Source organism: Semicossyphus pulcher, unplaced genomic scaffold, assembly GCF_022749685.1.
Source record: "Semicossyphus pulcher isolate SPU_LCO1_2020_fin unplaced genomic scaffold, fSemPul1.0.p SCAF_13, whole genome shotgun sequence".
Taxonomy (NCBI): domain Eukaryota; kingdom Metazoa; phylum Chordata; class Actinopteri; order Labriformes; family Labridae; genus Semicossyphus; species Semicossyphus pulcher.
In genome coordinates this window covers 2,211,830-2,233,103 of record NW_027211637.1, presented here as the reverse complement: position 1 = coordinate 2,233,103, position 21,274 = coordinate 2,211,830, and the positions used below count along the sequence as shown (strand labels likewise).

The following is a 21,274-nucleotide window of genomic DNA, read 5'->3' as shown; positions in this document are numbered from 1 at the left end:
TCACACACTTAGAATAACAATCTGAGCCTGTCAGTGGAAACAACAAGAACTTTTAGCGTACGACCTTCGATGGAGTACATCTCATCTTCCTGAATGATTATGTTTCAGCCTGTTTCACTGCTGGAGACATTCAGACACTTTTAGATCTTCAAGTAATTTAGACCCTGAAATATGTCATATGTTTAAATGTAAGACACAGGACAAAGGAGGACACGCCACAGTAAGTGCAGAGTAATTCATTGTCAAATAGCAGAAAACAAACATCAGCCACACGCTACAAAGAGAACAGTGGTTTAAATAATGTACACCCACCTTCCCAAACACCACCCCCTCCTCACGTCTGACTCTCAGATCACACGTGTAGAAAACAACACACACATCATTGCATCGTCTTTACTGAGCATGCTCACATCCTCACCTGCAGTCTGAAACATCACACACACTCACACACAAAGTGGCATCATCATAAAACAAGTCGTTCCAGGTGCTCTATTGCTTTAAGCGACTCTGCTGTTTGGTAAAAGCATGCGGAGCAGACAGACCGTTTATATAAAATAGTGACCCCCCCCCACCCTTAGAAAAAAAGCTCCACTGCGTGCGTCTCTACGATGTGCTTCATCTACACACTACCTGAATACACCAAGCTTTATATTACAGACGACTAGAAAACCTTCAGACTGAGCGGTTACGTATGGAAGCCCGTTCCTGCCAAGAGAGGAAAGAAAAGAAGAGAATAATTACTGGACAAAATATCAAATTTTATAAAGTTAACTTTAGGGAAGAGTCCAAATTGTAAAATGCAAGATTTAGAGGTTTAAAAAAAATATGGTGCTATCAAAATAAAAGTTTCTTAGCACACAAGAACAACCGGATAAATTCTGAATCAGGATTACGCTGGTATTTTTGCTTATTGTGACGTAATTTCTTGGAGTATCTTCAAATAATAATAAAGCTGTAAAACCTAAATTGTATGTACGTGTGATAATTTATGTTCTAGCTACTATGGGTTTTTATTTTAGATTAATTTAAACAGGATTTTGCAAACGATTTGGCCCACAAAAAAAGAGTCCTTAACAAAGTCCTGGAAGCTTTTTTGCTGAACAAACATTGAATTTTCTAGCTATTATAGTTTCTTTTTTGGATTAATTTAACATGGTTATACAAAAAAATGATCTGTATTCTTAGGATTAATCCGTCTATGAAATTTACGAAGGATAAAGTTGTGATTACAGCTTAATTGTGAATATTTTCTGGCTTCTTTCCTCCTTAATGACAGTAAAACAAATGTGTTTAAATATTTAAGAACATTTTGCCTCAGTAAGTCCGTCTTTAAAACCTTTAGAGGCTAATTTTGAATCGCAACAACTATTTGAGACTGGATAAAGAAATGTTTTAACTTGTAAGGTAGATCATAATTTTAAACTCTTTATTTACCCAAGCCTTTTCTAACGTTTCATCTTCTCCTTCCTGTTTTTGGTCAAACGGGCTTCCATACGTCTCCACCTCATGTGCCGGAACAACCATTAAAATAAGACAAACAGAAGAGACGTGTATGGTCCGTACGGCTACATTCACACAAACAGCATTTTGGAATTATTGTGGCAAAACATCATCTTCTCCATGACTCCATAAAACTTCATTTACATTCATTTTTAAATGACAGCATTTTGGATATTGTGTTCACTGGTCAGCCCTGTGCTTCTACGTTTAAAAAGTAACTCTACACGGACGAACGCGGCTATGATGTGAAGTTACTCCTTAAGATGTCGAGTGTCTTCTATAAAAACTACACAAACACAAAAGTTATGCTATGAGCTTCCCTCCAGCTGATGTCACACGCTCTGACCGCCACGCCGCTACACGTCAAAATATATTAAACTTCTCATGAGTTCATCAAGCAAACCAATCCAACGTCTGGTGAAAGCCAACATATAAACAAGGAACTGCAGCAGAACTGGAACAAAGGCCTGAGGACCGAGTGCGAACAGCCGACATGTTATGAAAGCAAAGTTTATCCCCACGAGGCTGCAAATATCTGAGACTCATTTAAACTGATAAATTAAACAACACAACCGCAACACATCCTTCCAGAAACAGTGACCCTGTGACTGTGGATAACACGGAACAGTTTTATAAGGAATGATTCAGGCTCCTGCTGCAATATAACAACATTCAACGAGCTCGTCAGCCCAACCTGAAACAAAACTGGGACACTGAAGCTAAAGCCTGAAAGATGAGGGGTTTCTCACACTGATTTTAGAGGGAGGCATTCGCCAATTACCAAGATGGCGGCTGATAGAGTGAAATCTTAAGCTGGGAATCAGAAACAGACGCCATGACACTTTCTTTTCACTTTGTTTTCACTTTGTTTTCTGATTACTTGTTCCAGCTGAAACCAGCCGAGAGATTTGGGTCGGTCTCTACTGAAAGACTTTAATGCTTTGATGTGCAGCTTGCAGCGAGTTTGTCTGCACGACGGGGATATTTACATTCTGTGAATTAGGAGTGGGCCACCTTGTTATAACAGCAAAGTCTAGAAGCATCAGTTTAAGTTTAAATAGGAAGATGTCAAAAGGATTGAGACTAACTCACCATATTTGTTAAAATTAGAGACGTACTGATCGGACTTCTTCAGTCCCTCGAGGAAGATTTAATCCACTTTGTTAAACTCTGTTGTCCTGACACTGTGCTCAACAAGCTGCGAGTTACGTTTTGTCTCATTTGTTTGGAGTTTTAACTCAATAAGCAGGTCGCTTGCAGGAAGCTCATAAACCCTGCTGTGTTAAAAATGCAGTATGCCTATGTAAGTTACCAAACACAACAGGGTGTATTTAAGGTCGACATTTTTGGGCATCCGCTAATACCGAGCACTGATCTGACAGCAGTGATTAATTGATAAGCAGTACGCCTCGCTGTGTGAAAGAGACACATGACTTTTAGACGCTGCAGGAAGCCATGGAACTTATTGGCGTTGCAAACTTGAAATGAATCATGAATCTGCACAATTATTACCAACTATCAGACAGATATCAGAATCAGATCAATGCATCCCTACTCAAAGTGTTGAGATTCTGCCTTCACTCTCATCACATACACGTTTTTCTTTCCAGTCTAATAAAAACACTCAATCCAAACACACAAACTAACGGGCTGGAGGCCTGACTGTACTGCTGTTGCATCAAACATTTTTAAGGTGCTAAAGGTATCCGGACATAAAAGGGGAGGAGGGGGGGTCATTGTGAAACTGTAACAAGACTCAACAAAATGCACCATTCTCATATTTTCATTTCAACAAGCAAATCTTGCAAACATCATTCTATAAAACTCGAAGTTCCAGGAAGTGACGTGACAGAGAGGCGAAGCAGAAACATCGCTCGGCTCACAGTCTTTGGTTCGGTCGTCTGAAGAAGCCAGCAGCCTCAAAGTGAGCTCCTGAAGGAGAAACATTTGGACAGAATCCCTGAAGAGCACCTGATTACCTTCAAGTGGCGACTTAATGCAAAGTTTGAGTTGACAGGTGGAGTGAAAGGAGAGGAGCCCTTGGTTGGTCCAACAGACTGGTGCTGGTTTACAGAGAGGGAATGTAATGATGCTGGTATCAGGTGTGAAAACGTCCCGTTTAAATCCCAGTTCAGTCTTCACGTGCGAGCAGGAAGTAGAAAGGTACCCTCGGAAGCATCAGAGAAAGTGAAGACTGCAGAAATGAAGGCAGCAGTTCCTATGGTGGAAAGCAGCAGATGAAAGTGAGCCCCGTTATTATTGGTCCTGAGGTGACACTCAGGTAACAGAGAACAGACAGTTCTCTCAGGGTTTGGACGACTTGTTCAGGTTTCTTGGTGCTGTTGGTTTGAATCCTGTCTGACCGGGTTCATCTCTTCCCGGACTTCATGTAGGACGGAATCGCTCCTCGAGCAGTGAGGCCCTCGAAGCGTTTGTAGGTGTAGTTGATGAAGACCCAGTCCTTGTTCTTCAGGTCGGCCTCGGTCTGGTTAGACACCGGAGCAGCTGGAGGAGGAGGAGGAGGAGGAGGAGGAGGAGGAGGAGGAGGATTTTAGTCATCAAAACAGAAGCACAAAACCTGAAACATGTTCAACAGAAAGCAGCAGCGTACCTGTTGGTGTGAGGATGTCTGAGTCAGGGAACTCATCAAAGTTTGAGGTGTCATCGATGCTTTTGATCTCGATGGGGATGGCAGCAGGTCTCTCTCTGGAAAACACGTCAGGAGGAGGAGTTAGAGAGAAGAGTTGGACATTGTTAAATGTATGCCTTAGAGAACTTGGCCCAGCTTCTGTAAACAAGAGGCACGTTAAATATTTGCTCCCTTTTCTCGGTGGAATGAATCTTTACCTTGAAATGGGTCAAAATGAGCTTAAAGGTTTGTCATCAATCCAGAGACTTGTATATAAACCCCACAGTATTCAACAGTTAGTTGGCTAAATGTAAACTGATGCACAAGATGTTTAAATGCAGCCAATTAAGACTCAACCTCATGCACACTGGTCCAGATGAGCTACCAGATTGGACCCTGATCATTTTACCCTGACCAGTCTCACCAATGAAGGCAAGAAGTAGGAGCCAATCACAGTGAAAGTATAGGTGGGAAATTAAATGAGGTGTCTTTTTATTTAGCCTCAATTTCCATGACCAATAAGAGCCCTTTAACATGAACATGAAGTAACAGCCCCACCTGATATGGTCGTAGTCCACCCCCTCAAAGAACGGATTGGACTTGATCTCCTCCACACCTGTAGCACCGATCCTGTGCTCCTCCTCACAGCAGAACCTGCTCAGGACACACGTTCACTTAATATCATGCAAACCAAACTTAACTCAATCAGCATATAACTGTCATTCATTTCTACAACACGGGTAAGAGGGATAAGATATAAACAGAGGTGTGTTCCTGCCTGAGGATGAGGTCTTTGGCCTTCTCTGATATAGGCACTTCTGGAGGGAAGGTCAGCGTTTCTCGCCAGTTCATCACCTTCCTGTACGTCTCCTGAGGCGTCTCTGAGCAGAACGGAGGGTAACCTGCACACAGATTAACCAGCATTTAGTATTAGGGCTGTCTACGAATATTCTTAATTTGAATATATAACCAGATTGTAATAAACAATGCATATTCGGATATTAAAATGAATATTCGACGTGAAAAAAATCTGCACTAACGCGTGTATGTCCTCGTGAGCAGTCTTTGTTACAAAGCATCTTTAAATGCGTCACTTTCTACTATGATGCATTAATAATAAACCTTAGTCGAGCTGAAATGAGCTAAAACAGCAACCATGTGGTAATGATGGCGGAGAATTCAAATCCCAGCCCGGGTGGAGAGACAGATTATCACCCCCAGCAGGACAGACAGGCGTAGGTATGTTGATTTTTAGAAGGACTAAACACTTTTGGCCAACTTTGACAACACTAGTCCAAAGTGGGTGAAAAAGGTGTATTCTGCTCCATCGTGTCTCTGAGTCATTACCTATCAGCATCTCGTACATGATGACACCCAGGCTCCACCAATCACAGAGCTTGTTGTATCCGTTTTGCATAAAGACCTCTGGAGCGATGTAGTCCGGGGTTCCCACTGTGGAGAAAGCCTGCAGACAGGAGGAGACAGGAGGTGCAGAAAGGCGTTTTCTTGGGCACGTGATGAAGTTGGAAATTTAGATACCTCTTCAACCTCTACTCAAATGTATAATCAAGTCCCTGTTCCTCCTACCAGCTGCCTCCTGTTCCTCTTCCAGGTCTCTGCTTTCCTCTTGGAGTTCATATTCTGGAAGGCTGTGGACACAAGACGGCTCAGTGTGAAACTCGATGAAACTCTTCAATGACTTATGAATACAAAAGAAGTCAAATGGTTTTAATAACACGTGAATTAATGTGATTGGCTGCGGTTGCATGTATGCAATATTTGAAATAAAGGAGAGAGGTTTCCTTACTTTGTTTACTGAGGTCACTGGGCAGGCTGTGGTTCAGGTTCTTGTAGAACTCGGTCCGGTGAGCCCTCTTCAGCCCCGTGCACAGACCAAAGTCCGACAGCTTCACATGACCCTGCACACACAGAACACACTGTGAGAACAACTGAAGTCTGCAGCACGCAGTCATGTTTGAATGGAGAGCTCTTGGGACATGATGTGCCCGGATCCTGTGAAGCTAGGAGTGACAGGTGTTGACGTAAACCATGACTGACCCTGGAGTCCAGCAGCAGGTTGTCAGGTTTGATGTCTCTGTGGATGAAGGACAGCTGGTGGATGGAGTCGATGGCCAGCACCGTCTCCGCGATGTAGAACTGAGTGGCTTCTTCTGTCAGAGTGTCCTTCTTCATCAGCAGGGTCATCATGTCTCCTGCAGAACAGAGAAGAGTTTAGTTCTGGTTTGGGTCCTGGTTTTATTTCCTTTGGTTCCACATTTTCTGGAACTTTATTTGAAAAGGGCGACAATGTGGAGCTCTTTTGTTCTTATGGTGTTGGAACACATGTTGTCTTTCTTGTGATTGTCTTGTGTCGCAGGGTTTGATGCTCTTACCTCCCGGCAGGAACTCCATGATGAGGTAGAGGTTCATCTTATCCTGGAAACTGTAGAACATTTTGACCACCCACAGACTGTCTGCCTCCACCAGGATGTCCCTCTCAGCACGGATATGTCCCACCTTAAAAACAAACAGATAAGGACACATAGGTTTTAAAGATGTCCGACACATGTTCAGTAACAGCAGCAGTGTGTGTGCTCTGCTCTCTCACCTGTTCTTTCTCCAGCATGTCGGCTTTGCGGAGGATCTTCATGGCGTAGACATGACCGGTGTCTTTTTTCTGCACCAGACGAACCTGAGGGCAAATACAACAACGTTCACACCAATCTGAAGGATTTAGTAGAAGGAAATTACACTCGTAATACTTATATGGATAAGCAGTCATATCAAATGTAATAGGAAAAAGGTGCATGAGTTTTTCAGCTGATACGTGGTGGACAGCCTGAGGATGTCTGGAGGAGCGGACAGAGACTCTCTGATTAGTCACTGATTAAATCAGCCATGTGTCCTCGCTCTCTCTCCTGTTATGCACTCACAGAAACCTGCTGCTATGATCACTTTGTCTGCAGACTTGTGATACAGGAGGACATGTTTGATGACTTCGTACCAGCCACAAACATCAAACCAATTATAGTACTTTCATCGACCGCAGGGTCCCTTTAAACTGAAATCTGGTGCTTTTGCTTATAGTGGTGTGTGTGAGTGTTTCATATCGCTGGACTATGTACAACCATAACCACAAGGATTATGCAAGTCAACCAAAACAAAATAAATTATGTAACAAATAAGAAAAGAACAAAAACCCATTCTGCACTACACGTAACAACTTCAGCTCGTAATACAAACGTACAGCGTGACTTCCCTTGAGAGAGACGATGTATCTTCTGTTGTACAATTTATAACGACATTCTGATAATAAAGAAAGTCAACAGAGCAGACACATACAGGGGGTAAGAAAGAGCAAGACGAGGGGCAAGCTGCTGAGAGACAAGAGGTTAAGGTGTGTGTGTGTTAGGAGGGAGAACTAGAAATAAGTAACAGATTGAAACAGTTTGTGAAACAATATTGTAGGGTATAGAAGAAAGTACAATACATATGTTGAAATAAAAAATAACATAACAAAAAGGGTAATGTAATATCTTTAATATATAAATGCTTACTTATATTCTGTGTGTTAATTTAAAATATATTCACCTCTCCAAAAGCTCCTCTGCCGATCACCTTCAGGGACTCAAAGTCCTCCAGACCCAGTCGAGTGCGTTTCAGACGCAGGAACTCTGTCTCTTTCCTCGCATGCTGAGAACGGCGCATACGTTTCTGCAGAGCACAGGCAAAACTGTTAAAAACTATTGTGATGCACACTTGCAACTAAACATCATTCCTAACTGTATATTTCTACTCTAACTTAAATTTCCTTTGGATAAAAAGCAGTTTCAGCTCTGCAAAATGTCCAGCAAATTTTCCAACAACTACTGTTTCTACAAGAAGTAAATATTTTCAGAATACCGTTTTAAACCCAGTTCAAAATAAATCAGTCCTCGGTGTCACTTCCTTGCACAACTTGTTTCTACTTCAGGGACCTTTTAGCATTTTCCATTGTTTCCTCGGGCTACCTTCAGGCTGTTTGGTCCCAAACAAGTTTCAAAAAGATGTGCGACACAAATTTTCATAGAAAAAGTGAGACAACTACTTGCTTGAGAAATGTAAAAAAAAGAAAAGGGGTTTAAATCCCAACCTATTTTACATGTTTTGGATAGTACGATTGAACCTGATAAAACACCTGTAAAAACAATCATTATAAATACATCTTGTTAGCTTACTGGAAATAAACCCAACAAAAGCTGTGAGTGACATCTCCCGTACGGCCACCGAGCAAACTAGAAAAACACTGCAGGTGTTTATCACTCACCTCTTCATCAGCCAGGCCCTCCTGATCCATCACCTTCTCCAACTTCTGCTGCCTGAAGACACAAACCGACTGTTAGCATCGTTTTATAGGTGCAAAGTAAAATGTGCACGTTTGATACAAGGTAAAAACAATGTCAAGAAAAAGGGTGTCTGCACACTTACTGATGCAAAACAACATTATGACTTCTCACTTTATCATACGTCAAACCCTGGGTCAGATCTCTGCTCAATTTCATCAACATGTTTCCAATTAATTATTTACAAAGTTGACAACATGACACCAAACAGGTATCAGCTACGTCGCAATCAAAAGGATGAAATTAAATACGTTAACCCTTACACTGGGCTTGTCACAGTAGTTGATGAAACCGGTGTGACACGGTGTTGGGGCATTGTTAAATCACCTGCCCACCCACACTTCTGTTGTGTCCTTAACCATGTTATCAATACTAAGTCTGACAACAGATAGCGCCTGCTCTGTGAAGCAGCAGCAGAGTCAAAGCACAGAACAACAGGAGTCCGGTGTCACTTTATCACGTGAGGAGAGTAAGAAGAGTTGACCCGGATCATGTAAATAGGTGGACAAGACTATGTCAGAGGATCTACTGTAAATGAGTCAGGCTGCGTTCACACAGAGATCGAGTCAAAGAGCAGAGGGAGACCAACAGCCTGACAGAAAGGAAGGACAGCATAATTATTAACTTCTTCTTGTCCAGATCGCTCATCAACCATTGCCAGTATTCTCTCGCTGGCCTTATCTAATGTTTATGTCTTGTTAGCATCCACATAAATGATATCAAGTTTGCCATCTACTGTCTGAATCCAAGTGAACACAGCACAACCGCTAAACGGAGCGGCACCTGTGATCTTTTGAAATGTCCAGTGTAATCAGGAACCTGGGTGTCGTCAGGAGTTTATTACTGTCGGTAAAACGTCCTGACACATTTATTATAGAAAGCCTGCATTACAAGTTTGGAATGGTTTGAGTTTTAAAGATGTATTTAATCAGAATTTCCATGAATAGGTCACCGTTTTATATTCATATTTTTAAAGATAAATATTCCTCCTATTATTATAATTAGCTGACTGAAATCTGTCCCATACTCTCATGTAACTTGTAACAACAGGAAGTTGTCCTGAAACACAAACAAATGAAATACAAAATGGCCATAATGTTCATCTCTGTGTTTGTGTATCAAGTTATAAGAAGAATCAATTTTCATCTTCACTGTGAATGAAACTGTGAGAGTGGTTTACCCTTAAATTACAACACCATGATCATCATAAATCAGTGTGATACGATGTGCAGTGACTTAACGTTACCTCATCTCTCTCTCCTCGTGCTGGGCGATGAGGTTACTGTAGAAGTTCTCCAGGGTCACTTTGGCCATGGTGACCCGCTCCTTGGTGTGGTTACTCATGGAGGAGCATGAGCTCTGGCCCGTCATTGCCATGCTTTGCCTAAAAAGACAAACAAAGTATGAAGTGAGCACAGAGCATGTCCACAGTACAATACAGCCAGTAATGACTGAGACCACTGAGGAGAGCGAAGTAGGATAACTAATGGAGGGTTGAAGGAAGTAGCTGACGAGTAAACTACAGAAAGTCTATTCTATTAAAAGAATACATTGTTGTAATGCTTATGTCAGACATTACAACACCAGTTCTCAAAATTGGAAGTATGAAATGAGACGACTGTTGGCCCAGAAAAAGAGGAAGGAAAGCTGCTGCCAGAGGAGAGCAATGTTGATAACATTGTGACAGGCGGTTATGAAGAAATGATGAAGAAATCTTATTTGTGCAAGCAATGACGGTGGAGTCTCTCTTAGAGAAAGATTAGGAAAGGCTGCACGATTTATCGAGCAATATCCATCTACAGAGGTGGGTTTGAAAGGTAGACTGTGTGACAAAACAGAAATAAAGTGAGATATTGTAGTGCTACAAAGAGGCCTACAAATCTTGTTCTCCAGATATAAGAACATGTTTGTCTGCGTTTGTTAGGTTCAGAGCACGAAGAATTTTACATTCTCATGATTTTGAATTTGTTTTTAGTTCATTAATATTGTGTAAAAATGATCATTCACACTTATTGTGAATACTTTGCAATTGTAATATCTGTCCAAATAATTGCAGTATGATTTATGTCCACACCGTGAAGCCCACGTTTTAAGGCACACCAAGCTACAACATGTTGTTAGACTTAAGCCATTAATTACATTAGTTAATAATTCATCAAATTTGTGTGCAGCGGTTCATCAAAGCTCACAACCACAGACTTTATTGGCTATAAAGCAGTCTGGAAATGGCGGTTAACTAAACAGTAAATTTGGTTTTTCAAATTGAGATGTTGACGAATACAAAGAAAAGGAACCTGACGCAGGAGATAACATGTATTTATAGCTTGAATCAACATGTAATGTGGCCTTAAGATACATTTGAACACATTTTAAACGAGAGGTTATCTTGACTTCCTCTAAATAAAAACAAAGAATTCAAGGTTGTATTCACAAAACGTTGGTGGTTAAGTTTAGCTACTTATGCTCAGCTGTCCCAGACAGTGTCAACAACACATAGCCACCAAAGTTGTAGTTTCGGTGGCGACGCAGCCATTAAGAGCGAAGTTATTAGTTTTACTCAGCACTTAACTTACTTTAACCTAACTTTAGTTAAATTATAGTTTATAATATTAAGTTGGCGTATCTTCATTTAACCTGAAATGTAATAAAGAAATGCTTTAACCTGCCAACATTAGTTAGCTAGCTAGTTAGCTATTAAAGTTCTAGCTGTGTCAAGTCAGGAAGAGAAAGTATGAATAACATTGAATATTTCCTTCAAAATAAAACTGCCATGCTTAAGGAAAAGCCGTTTTGTGCACTTTTGTTTTTTCTGATATTTAATTTTGAAAGGTGTCACTGGGAAATTTCCACTTCCGTGTGCACGAGCTTGACAGCCTGAAGTTAACCAACGCGAACAGCTAAGGGAAAGTTAGCTAGTAGACGTTAGCCACTTATCTGCTAAAACAGCTTGAGTCGTGTGTTTTAAAATAGAACACCAGAAGACAGAGGACGTTTACAATCCCTTTAGTTGGACAATTAACTAAAGAAAACGTTCCATATATTATCTTCTAGTGATTTAATTCTTTATTTTTGTAGTTGGTCTTTGTTCGCTTACCTTGGTCGAAGGTGCGGTGTCTGCCGTCTCTTCCTCTGCTTTGCAGAGTGTTGCGTCACCATAAATTTTAACTCAACACGACACCTACTGGCCAAACCGTTTTCTTCCTCTTCTTCTTCGCCTGCCTGTCTTTTTTTTCCATATTTTTATTTGACCGGTACTGAGAAAGCTTTAAATATACAAACAGTGCAGACTTTTTCGCAACATACAAGGAAAAAATTATTGGATTAATAAAAAAATATGAATGAAAAAACTGGATGAAAATAAACGTAATAACTTTCATAATTTGATTAAACCTTCCTAAATGTATGTATCTGAAATTTACCATATAGCGCTTCTTCTGTATTTGTGAGAGGTCAAGTTTCTGTTTGTGTAACATGTTCTTTTTTGTACCTGCCACAGGGGACACACTGGAGTATTAAGGACATCCTGTTACTAATGCAAATACGATAACCCTACATAGCACGAATGAGGTCAGATAATTTGTTGCTTTAAATGCTGTAAAGTATGATCGACTACACAGTATTACAGTTGTAATCAGGTAATAGAAATAGATGTTCAGGAGCTGACAAGAATAAAACAAGAAAGTAAATAAATTGACTAATTTAGAAGGATATTGGTTTACTGTACATAAATAATACGTATCTGGACAGTGTCTATCTAGGCTCATCAGTTCCATCAAGAACGGTTTGTTAGTGTTATTCATGCTAAATTCATCATGTCATAAACATATGGTAAATTAATTTAACAGCTTATTATCTAAAAACCAGCCTAAAGGCGCATGACTGCATGAAACTGGACTGATTTTGTGAATTTTAAATTCTCTTCTGCTTATTGTAACTTGTTGCTCCTCTTCTTTCCCCCATTCTGTCTTAATGTTAGAAGTCGCTTCTTTATGTTTTGTCATCCCAAAACTGTGATGATAGATCTTCCTTGACACGATCCAAAAGGACTTCCACTGTAAACAGATCAAAACTAACCCCCAACAGCAGTCTATAATGTCTGCAGGTTAATAAAATAATTATAAAAGTAGGTCAGCGCCTAAAGGGTTTAACAAATGTAAATAATAGCAACTATGAAAATATATTCAAAGTAACTTAATAGACTTCCTAAGTATAGGGCCTATACCAGGGGTAGGGAACCCGAGGCTCCGGAGCCGCATGCAGCTCTTTTGCCCCTCTTCAGAGGCTCCCTGCAGCTCTGCCAGAAATGAAAACCTTTTTACATTCACTAACTCTTAAAAGTCTGCAGCCTATACACCAAATTATTATCTGTAATTTGTTAACTTAAATGTGCCATCATACCTTGTATCAACGGCCCCTTTCTAGTCTTACCAGTGGCTAGTTATGAGTCTCACTGGCTTGGCTAGTCTTGAATGTCAAATAAAAAAAGGTTAAGGTTAAAGTAACAATCAGAAAATCGCCCAATGGAGAGTCGTCATGTGTGAAGTGATCAATGAATGTGCAGTGAGATCTATTAGTAATGTGAACAGGCTTTGACCTAATAGGCTGCGTTACCTTTATTGTAAATATATTGTAATACTAATAATTATTTATGTAATATTGTAAAAACCTCTGTTTCATTGTTCATGTGTTTTGCGGCTCCAGACAGATTGTTTGGGGGAGGGACGAGTAAAAATGGCTCCTTTAATGGCAAAGGTTCCTGACCCCTGGCCTATACTGTTGCAATACTATTGGCAAATGTGTGTTAAGGTAATTTAGCACGTTTATCATAATTATGTCCTTTTGTATTTGTATTAGGTTTCAAAGTAACTGACTGTCCCAGAGTTAGCTAGGTAGCTAAATTTCATCATTAGAAGCTGGGCAGAGTATTTCAAAGAATTTCAGGGTCAAATGCTCCGATTCAGACAGAGGTACAGGAAATAAACATCATACAAGACTAAAAGATTGCATTTAAAAAAACATACTTTAAAATTTAGGTTGATTACTTTATGTTTAGTGCATTGTGGTTAATGGAAACTCTGGAAAAGCTGTCATTAGAGGAGCAACAAGATTGTGGATAATTTTGTAAAATGATCAAAACTTAAATGACTTGTTTTTAATTAAACATCTGGTAGGCTTTTATCTAATGTTTTGAGAGTTCTTTTCCATGACCTTTGCATGGGCCTAAGAATGTTTTTTCCTGCTTGGGACACAGTGATAACAAACATTGAAGGTGTAGGAAAATTATGGTGTGCAAGAACAACTTCTTCTAGCGTGACTGTACAGATGACAGTTTACCCGTTTTATCAAAGGTTTGGTTAACAGCTAAACAGAACAAAGAACTGGATTTCTCTGCGAGTTTACTGCGTTTCTGCTCAGATAAAATAAAGGCGGTTTTAGATTTTTGAGTGACTAAAAAGAAAGACCTGAAGAAAGGACAAAGTTAACATAAAATCAGAGACTGCAGGTATGTTGACTTAAAAAACTAGTCTTTATTTGAAATGATTTCCTGCTCGTCAGCGACAGACTGCGGCCAACACGTGGAGCTGAAGTCTCTCGTTCTGCCAGTGTTTCACAGAGTAGCAGCAACATAGCCGTACAGTAATTCACACACATTAATTATTTAAAACCAACACAGGACATAAAAACACACAGTGCAACATTCACATCTTCTCCTATGTACTCCTCTACATATATACACACAGGCTCCCATGCTCACAGCTAGTGTTTCCTCTTCTCCCTTTTCTTCTTCTCCTGGTATTCAAGGATCTTTTTGTGAAATATTCCTGCAGGACAAAAGGAAAGAGAATCAGTGCACAGTAAAAAAAACAACAACAAGATGTTTCAACATGAGCTTCAGGTACAAGACTAAGTAACTAATGTAAACATTAGATTTTTGAGTTGTTTTTTTCTACATTTAAGTCTAATTATTTGTATAAAATAGCTGCAGTAAGGCTGTGCAAAACCAGTTTACTGCAGTCGCATGCCTGCAGAGAGCAAAATGAGTTGTAACGTTTGCAACGTAAAGGTACGTCTACTAAAAGTGCTTGCTTTTTGCAAATGAGAGGCTCAGATTGTGTTTCTAAGTGTCTGACAACATTACAAAAAGGATCCCTACAGAGACAGACCTTTTTGTTATAGCACAACCCCCTTTTGTTTTAACCAGAAACAGCCGTTATATCGCTCTCTATAAAACCACCAGACTCCACTGACAAAATCAGTAATTTTACCTCACAGAACACAGGAGTTGCTGCTCTGCTGCTGCCTTGACCTTTTAGTTACTGTTGTTTTGTGTGTTGTTAAATGTTAGTTTGGATCAAAAACAATATTTGTGCCACACACAGTAATGCAAACAATCGAACCAAACGAGGAAGCGGCACACCAGCAACTCCTGTTCTATGAGGTAAAATCACTGTTTTTGTCAATGGAGTCTGGTGGCTTTGAAGAGAAAGATGAAAAAGCGGTTTCTGGTTAAAAAATCCTCTTCCTCTTTGTTAAAAAGGTCTGTCTCTGTAGGAACCCTTTCTGTAATGTTGTCAGGCACTTAGAATAACAATCCTGAGTCAGACATTTGACCTGGATTATTTAGTGTGTGTTTTTGGTGTGTGATGTGTTTGCAGTCGTCACCTTGCTGCGGTCCAGGCTGCTGCTGCTCCACCTCCTGGATAAACAGGTCAAACATCTGCGTCTGGATGAACTTCTTGACAAAGTGTCGGGTGGTTTTGGACTCGATGGCCTTGTAGAAACTCCTCTTTTCAAATACCCCCGCCGCTGCACCTCGACTGTATTTCACATACGAGGCGTAATGGCCGACTATTCTTACAAAGAAATGCAGGAAGGCTTCGGACACCACCCGGTTCAGCTCCTCCACCGCTGAGAGAAAGCACAGAAGACATTGAGGATGAGTATTTCTCTTTTAAGAGCCCATACCTCATTTGTAATAAATGCCAAGGTTATCTGTTCTTTTTCTCCCATGTGAATTTGCCATGTCTACAACTTGTAGAAAAAACTGCCCACCTTATTTCACCAAATACAGAGCTCATGTGATTCTAAGTCCCATGCTAATGCACATTTCTGTGATTGCATATTTTGCACATTTTTGCTGCATGTTTTGTTGCTGTCTATGCACCTTATTTCTGCCTCTATCTCAGTCGACAATTATGGAGTTTGCACAGGCTGCTATAAATTAAAGTTGTGACAGGATATAAGGTGCAAATTCAGCAAACTAATGTCGCTACACAGCATGAAGACAGACTCACAAAAAGAGCAAGCGCAATGAGTTATAGGACATTCTTAGCAGGGTGCTGAACACAGCATGTCTGTATCTCTCGATAGGCTTATCAGTTTAAAAGTGGCATCCTCTTATTGTTATTGTAGGAAGAGAAAGCTATGTGGAGCCTTTCTATCATGCTCAGGGGATACTGTCAATGAAATGAAGTTATATACAGGCGTCACTCATTGTTGTTGAGGTCCCTAGGTAACTCTTGTCCTGTGTAAAAAGGGCTTAACTGAAACACGTGTTTGTTTTTATTGACTTACTTGATGCTTTTTGTCTGTGACTCAGAGCCTCCAGTATTTCAGCCTGCAGCTTCGGGGGCAGAATTGAGCTTTCATCACCAATCTGGGAAAAGAAGATTTACACAAATGTTTTTTGTTGTGGATTAAAAAGTTTTAACTGATGAAGAAAAGATTATTTAACAAAAAATCTGTGTTGATGCAATCTCAGAATCCAGCGGCTATCATCTGGGAGAAGCAGCGAGCATGTCGGGCATTCTGGTTCAGTCAGAGATTAGCGATATGGACTTGTGCTGAGTCTCAGTCTCACTGTAAACAGGAAGTTACACAGAGGCTGCACTCTGGCTTACTGCAGCGGGATGAAGCCCAAACAGAAACAGATTTTCTTGTGATCGACTTTAATTAACGGCTCTTCAGTTTGCTGAAAGAACAACATCATGATGCAGATTAGGAACAACATGAAGCTTTGTCAGGTCTGTCCTCAAGAGGAGAAGAACACTACTTTAACATGAGACGGAGGGCGGAGCCATCATTTATGATGCATTCAGGGAAGTCAGGAAATCTAAACGCTGAATGGCTTTCTGAACTCACAAGCAGATGTCTGTTTATAGAGATTAATAAGAAGCTAAATCGTCATCAGCTGACTGCCGATGGGAGCTGGGATGTCATCACGGTGGATTACGTTCCGCCTGCTTTTGCTCTCCACGCGGTTTGTCCTGCATACCCCGCTGCCTGCTGATGTGCGATACTGTGACGGTTTTAGTGTGAATGACCGGACAGGCCTGCTGTCTTCCGTTTTCAACAGGTGATGGCGCTCTCTTTTTGAATCACTGTGACAACATGTTTTCTCGCCACAATAACGGACTCCGGTCCAATTAACATCGAGAGGAGGGGAGATCTTGGTGAGTCGGCTCGTTACAATACGTCATCACTACTCGGAGTACAAACATACTATAGACAGAAACCAGGACACTTCCCGTACTAACAGCTGGCCAAGCGCCTGCAGATTTTTATGTAGAATCTGTGAATAGAGATTTGTGTTGATGCAACACTTACTGAAACAATGAAGGTCTCCTTTTTCTCCTCAGATAGGTCGACCACCAGCAGCTGTTACAGAAAGAAGAGATCACATTAATTATACAAACAAACAAACAAAATGCTTTAAAAAGATGTTTTCGTTTTGTTGTGTTTTCCATGATGACTCACATCCCCCTGGTCGGTGACCAGGTCCAGCAGGTGTTTCTGCACTCCCAGCAGGTACGGGGTCGGAGCCATCACCACGTCAATCAGGATCTCGGGGACGATGGAGATGAGTGTGTGCTGCCAGGTGAAAGGGTAAAGCAGCGCTGCTACTGCGTGAATGATCTGAGACAACGTGCTGCAGACAGAGAGCACAGCTCACATCAGAACAGTTCTTCCTCTGGTTTCTAGTATGCAAACTTATTTAATGCAAATGACTTTTACACTGGTTTTTCATTGTCACCACAACAGACTCTCCTTTTCAAACCAACCTCCGTGATGTGACACTGTAACATGTCTGATACAGGGCTTATAAAACATTAAAGGGATAGATAATCGTACAAAAATAAATACATAAATCTAAACTTCCTGGAGATTGTGTCATTAAAAGCCTACCAGGGAAAAGTGGACTTACGCCTGTTAATGAGCTCTAAAACCTTCAAACACACACAGTGAGTTTGCATTTAATAGAAAGAAGGTAAAACTAGGAATGAAAGAGTTTCTCTTATCAAGATGTGGATTTTGAAAAGTCTATTGTACACATACAAACTTAAGAGAGAGCTCAAATCATACTGGACAGCAGCCTCTAGATGGCACAAACAGATATATGAACTCTTTTATTCCACCATCTGTTGACATTCTTCCTCTATGACAACATGACATAGATATCCGTTTTATTCCCCGCTGTCTTCTTTCTACATTTTAAGGGTAAATAACTGCACAGGTGCGTCATACCCCAGCTCATCAGCGATGAAGACGATGCGTCTCTCCAGCACGGCGGCTGCAAACACCAGCAGCACCTCCTCGTCTTTCAGGCAGCCGAACAGCGTGCCGAAGTTCACGTGTTCGAGCCAGGAGTCCAGGGGCCGAGTCAGACTGATGATCTGTCGGAGAGACACAACAAACATGTCAGACGCAGCTCCAGCATCATCCGTCAGCTGACAGCGCAGACCACAACACTGTCTGAATGAGGAGGCTCTATTTACTGAAGGAGGGGAGGAGGGGCGGGTTAGTTTCATGATTTATTTCTTCCACTGTACATCGTTTGTGTGCTTAAAAGAGTCTTCACATATCGAGAGCAGCTTGTCTTTGTCCTTCAGGGCGCAGTGACTGCAGCTCAAACAGTGTCGGCAGCAGAGAATTCTGAGTAACTGTGAGCTGTTGAAACACGGTCTGCGGCCTGATGGTGAAGTGTTGGGTTTCTGCTCTGAGGTAAAGGTTAAGTAACGCAGGGCGTGTTCAGACAGCTCCACACAAACACACCCACCTGCAGCTTCTCACTGGGTTACAGATATCTCAGGGTTGCCATGTTGGATTTTTATAAGCAACTTTTTTTTGTAAAGTCACTTAAAAATGTGAAAGGCCAAAAAAACGTTCCAAAGATGTTTTCGATATGTTTTTAAATGCTGCATATGTCCTGTTGCAAGATCCACCCACAACCTCCTCTTCCTCACATGTGACAGTCAGCAGTGTTGCCAACTCTGCAACTTTCTTGCAAGATTAATCAACCCTTCAGATCCTTTAGCAACTTTATTTTCCATAAAGCAACAAGTAGCAAATTTAGCAACTTATTCAGATGATCTGAGAAAATTACAGAAATATATTCCAATGGATTTTATTGCAATTCCTTCCCCTGCATGCAGCTCCAATTATCACTGCATGACTTGGTGTTATAAAGGGTAAGTTCAGATCCAACATTATATCTGTGAATCCCACAATAACACACACAAACTACTCAGAGATTAGTGTGTTCTGCAAGGTAAAATGTCTCAATGGAGTCTGGTGTGTTTGAAGAGATCGATGTCACGTTTGTGTCCTCTGTAACAAACAGGTCTATCTCTTTCAGGATCCTTTCTGTCATGTTGTCACACACTTAGAATAACAATCTGAGCCTGTCAGTGGAAACAACAAGAACTTTTAGTGGACGACCTTTAAATGATCGAGCATTACGATGCAGCCTGTTTCACTGCTGCCGGCTGAGAAAATCTACTGAAGCAGTTCCAAAACTTTGTGTACCTGTGAGTCATTTAGACCCCAACAGACATAAAAATAGGTTTAAAAATACCAAAAGAAGTCCTGTAAGACTTTAAATATCTCTGTGGTGTTTTGGGAAAATGCAGCACATTCTGTTAAATATCACAAAACAAATGTTGCTACCATCGTGGTTTTCTGCCGTTGTTTAGTAGCCTGACTAATGTCCCTGCAAAGCAACTACACCTTAATCAAATCATAAATATAACATCTTAAAGTTGTTCCACTCTCCTGATTGGTCCCTGCTTCAGAGGACACGCCTCCTGGAAGCCGCACAACAGGACAAACATCATCAGATGTCATCATCTCAATCTTTTCTGATTGGTCAGTTTTTAACGGTTATTGATCCGCCGATGTTTAAATGCCTGAGCGTCTTTGATCAAAATCATAATCACAATGATGTTCGTAGAATAAAAATGACCATAATAAAGCAGCAGATTCTTCAAGCATTTTATCGTAAACAGGAGTGTTAGTAATGAAACATCTACCTCTGAATGGTTATCTGCTCTGACGAATCAGGGACTTTCTCTGTCCTCTGCTAACAATAAGTCTGTCCCCTCTGCTGTAATGACTTCCAGCGTGTCTGCTTAATGTTTTCCTCTTGAGTCACTAAACTCATGTTTCCTTGATGCAGTTTGGCTGAAGTCCAGCTGACTGCATGTTGTTGGGAAATCCTCCAGATTACCATGGAGGGAGATTCCTCCTGCAGGCATATTTTAAGACTGAAATCTCTGACAAGTCTCCTGTCTAGATATCAGAAAGATTAACTTTGAGGTCTTTTTTAGGCTGAAACGTAGAAGAGAAACTGTGGTTGCACTAAACCCGTTAGAGAGATGTCAGCATATCCTTAGACTTGTGTGAAGAACTTTTTGGAAACCGTGATACCACAGGACCAGAGATGTGAAAATACAAGCCTGCTCTGACCTCAGTGCCCGACTCAGGAATGAAGCTCTTAATCTCCACAGTGTTTCCCGGAGCTGGGAATGGAGCCTCCCGCAGCTTCTGCATGAATGGGTAGATCATGGCCATCGAGATCTGCCGCCGCTTCTCCACCTCGTCAAAGATCTGCAAACACACAGGAGAGCACAGAGTCAGGACACAGCACCAAACAGACACTAAAAGAACTCTTTATGACTTCTCCAACTGGATACAAACAGGACGATGCTTTCTAAAGGTTCAACTTTACATTATAATTTTAAGATTATTACAAAAAGGTGCATGCGTGGGTTCCCTCAGGGTCTCCGGCTTCCTCCCACCGTCCAAACACGTGCTGGTTAGGTTCATTGGTGACTCTAAAGTGCCCGTAGGTGTGAATGTGAGTGTGAAAGGTTGTCCGTCTCTGTGATTGACTGGTGATCAGTCCAGGTGTAACCCCGCCTCTCACCCAATAAGAGCTGGGATATGGTATAGATGATGGATGGATTATTTCGTCTCTTCATTTCATTATTTCCCAACATGAAGGTCATGTGATGTTTTCCATCCGTATTCTCACTGCCAGGAGTAAAATCATTCTTCTTGTTTTTCCCCACAAAAACTGTTTGTGCAGCAAAAACCAAAATGAACACCAGGACTGACATGTGGTTTACAAAACCCTCTCACTCTCTCAGATCAGCTGCATCGGGTCTGGTGCTCTAAAAACTGTGATTGCCAGGGTTCTGACCCGCACCACCCCCACCTTCATACACCTTCACCGGCTCCTGGTCAGGTCCTGCATCTCTCCACAGAACCTCTCTGACCTCTTCCACCCCGACTCCTCCTTAGAATCTGCGGCCCTCCGATCATTGCTGCTTGCTTTTATTTTTTCATGTATTTGTTGTTCAAAGCTTAAACAGTAAAAAGTCATGCCTGCAGCAGTGACACTTATATAAGACGTAAACTTTGCCCGGGTTAATGAGACCCTCAAAGGACGTGGCTCCAGAGTTTGTGCAGCTCTAATTCAGAT

The 21,274-nt window shown here is 41.2% G+C and overlaps 2 protein-coding genes across 3 annotated transcripts in view; both read right to left on the bottom strand.

Annotated features, from left to right (window-relative positions):
• Positions 1 to 232: 232 nt before the first annotated feature.
• Positions 233 to 11,649, bottom strand: LOC138589936 (serine/threonine-protein kinase 38). The gene is made up of 14 exons (XM_069660432.1): positions 11,606 to 11,649; positions 9,758 to 9,895; positions 8,436 to 8,487; positions 7,721 to 7,843; positions 6,738 to 6,821; positions 6,523 to 6,646; positions 6,188 to 6,342; positions 5,937 to 6,048; positions 5,717 to 5,778; positions 5,477 to 5,594; positions 4,908 to 5,031; positions 4,688 to 4,783; positions 4,112 to 4,206; positions 233 to 4,005 (listed from the first exon to the last, which is right to left on the bottom strand). The coding sequence occupies exons 2-14, from the start codon at positions 9,886 to 9,888 to the stop codon at positions 3,869 to 3,871; spliced, it is 1,413 nt and encodes a 470-aa protein (XP_069516533.1). The 5' UTR covers positions 9,889 to 9,895; positions 11,606 to 11,649; the 3' UTR covers positions 233 to 3,868.
• A 2,366-nt stretch (positions 11,650 to 14,015) lies between these two features.
• The window catches only part of LOC138589733 (DENN domain-containing protein 2D-like), a 31,219-nt gene continuing 23,960 nt past the window's right edge, over positions 14,016 to 21,274 (bottom strand). For both annotated transcript variants that reach the window (XM_069660155.1, XM_069660156.1), the window contains 7 exons: positions 20,257 to 20,397; positions 18,037 to 18,185; positions 17,269 to 17,440; positions 17,119 to 17,169; positions 16,087 to 16,168; positions 15,175 to 15,420; positions 14,016 to 14,333 (listed from right to left, as the gene is read on the bottom strand). In XM_069660155.1, coding sequence (XP_069516256.1) covers positions 14,269 to 14,333; positions 15,175 to 15,420; positions 16,087 to 16,168; positions 17,119 to 17,169; positions 17,269 to 17,440; positions 18,037 to 18,185; positions 20,257 to 20,397 — 906 coding nt within the window. In that variant the 3' untranslated portion in view covers positions 14,016 to 14,268. The remainder of the gene's footprint in view (positions 14,334 to 15,174; positions 15,421 to 16,086; positions 16,169 to 17,118; positions 17,170 to 17,268; positions 17,441 to 18,036; positions 18,186 to 20,256; positions 20,398 to 21,274) is intronic.

What these genes read in the sequence shown, in the direction of transcription:
- LOC138589936 (XM_069660432.1), bottom strand. Translation starts at nt 9,888, where the DNA reads ATGGCAATGACGGGCCAGAGCTCATGCTCCTCCATGAGTAACCACACC. An exon ending in GCAGAGGAGCTTTTGGAGAG is followed by an intron (nt 6,822 to 7,720) that starts GTGAATATATTT and finishes ATTTGCCCTCAG; the next exon opens with GTTCGTCTGGTGCAGAAAAA. An exon ending in ACATGCTGGAGAAAGAACAG is followed by an intron (nt 6,647 to 6,737) that starts GTGAGAGAGCAG and finishes TTTGTTTTTAAG; the next exon opens with GTGGGACATATCCGTGCTGA.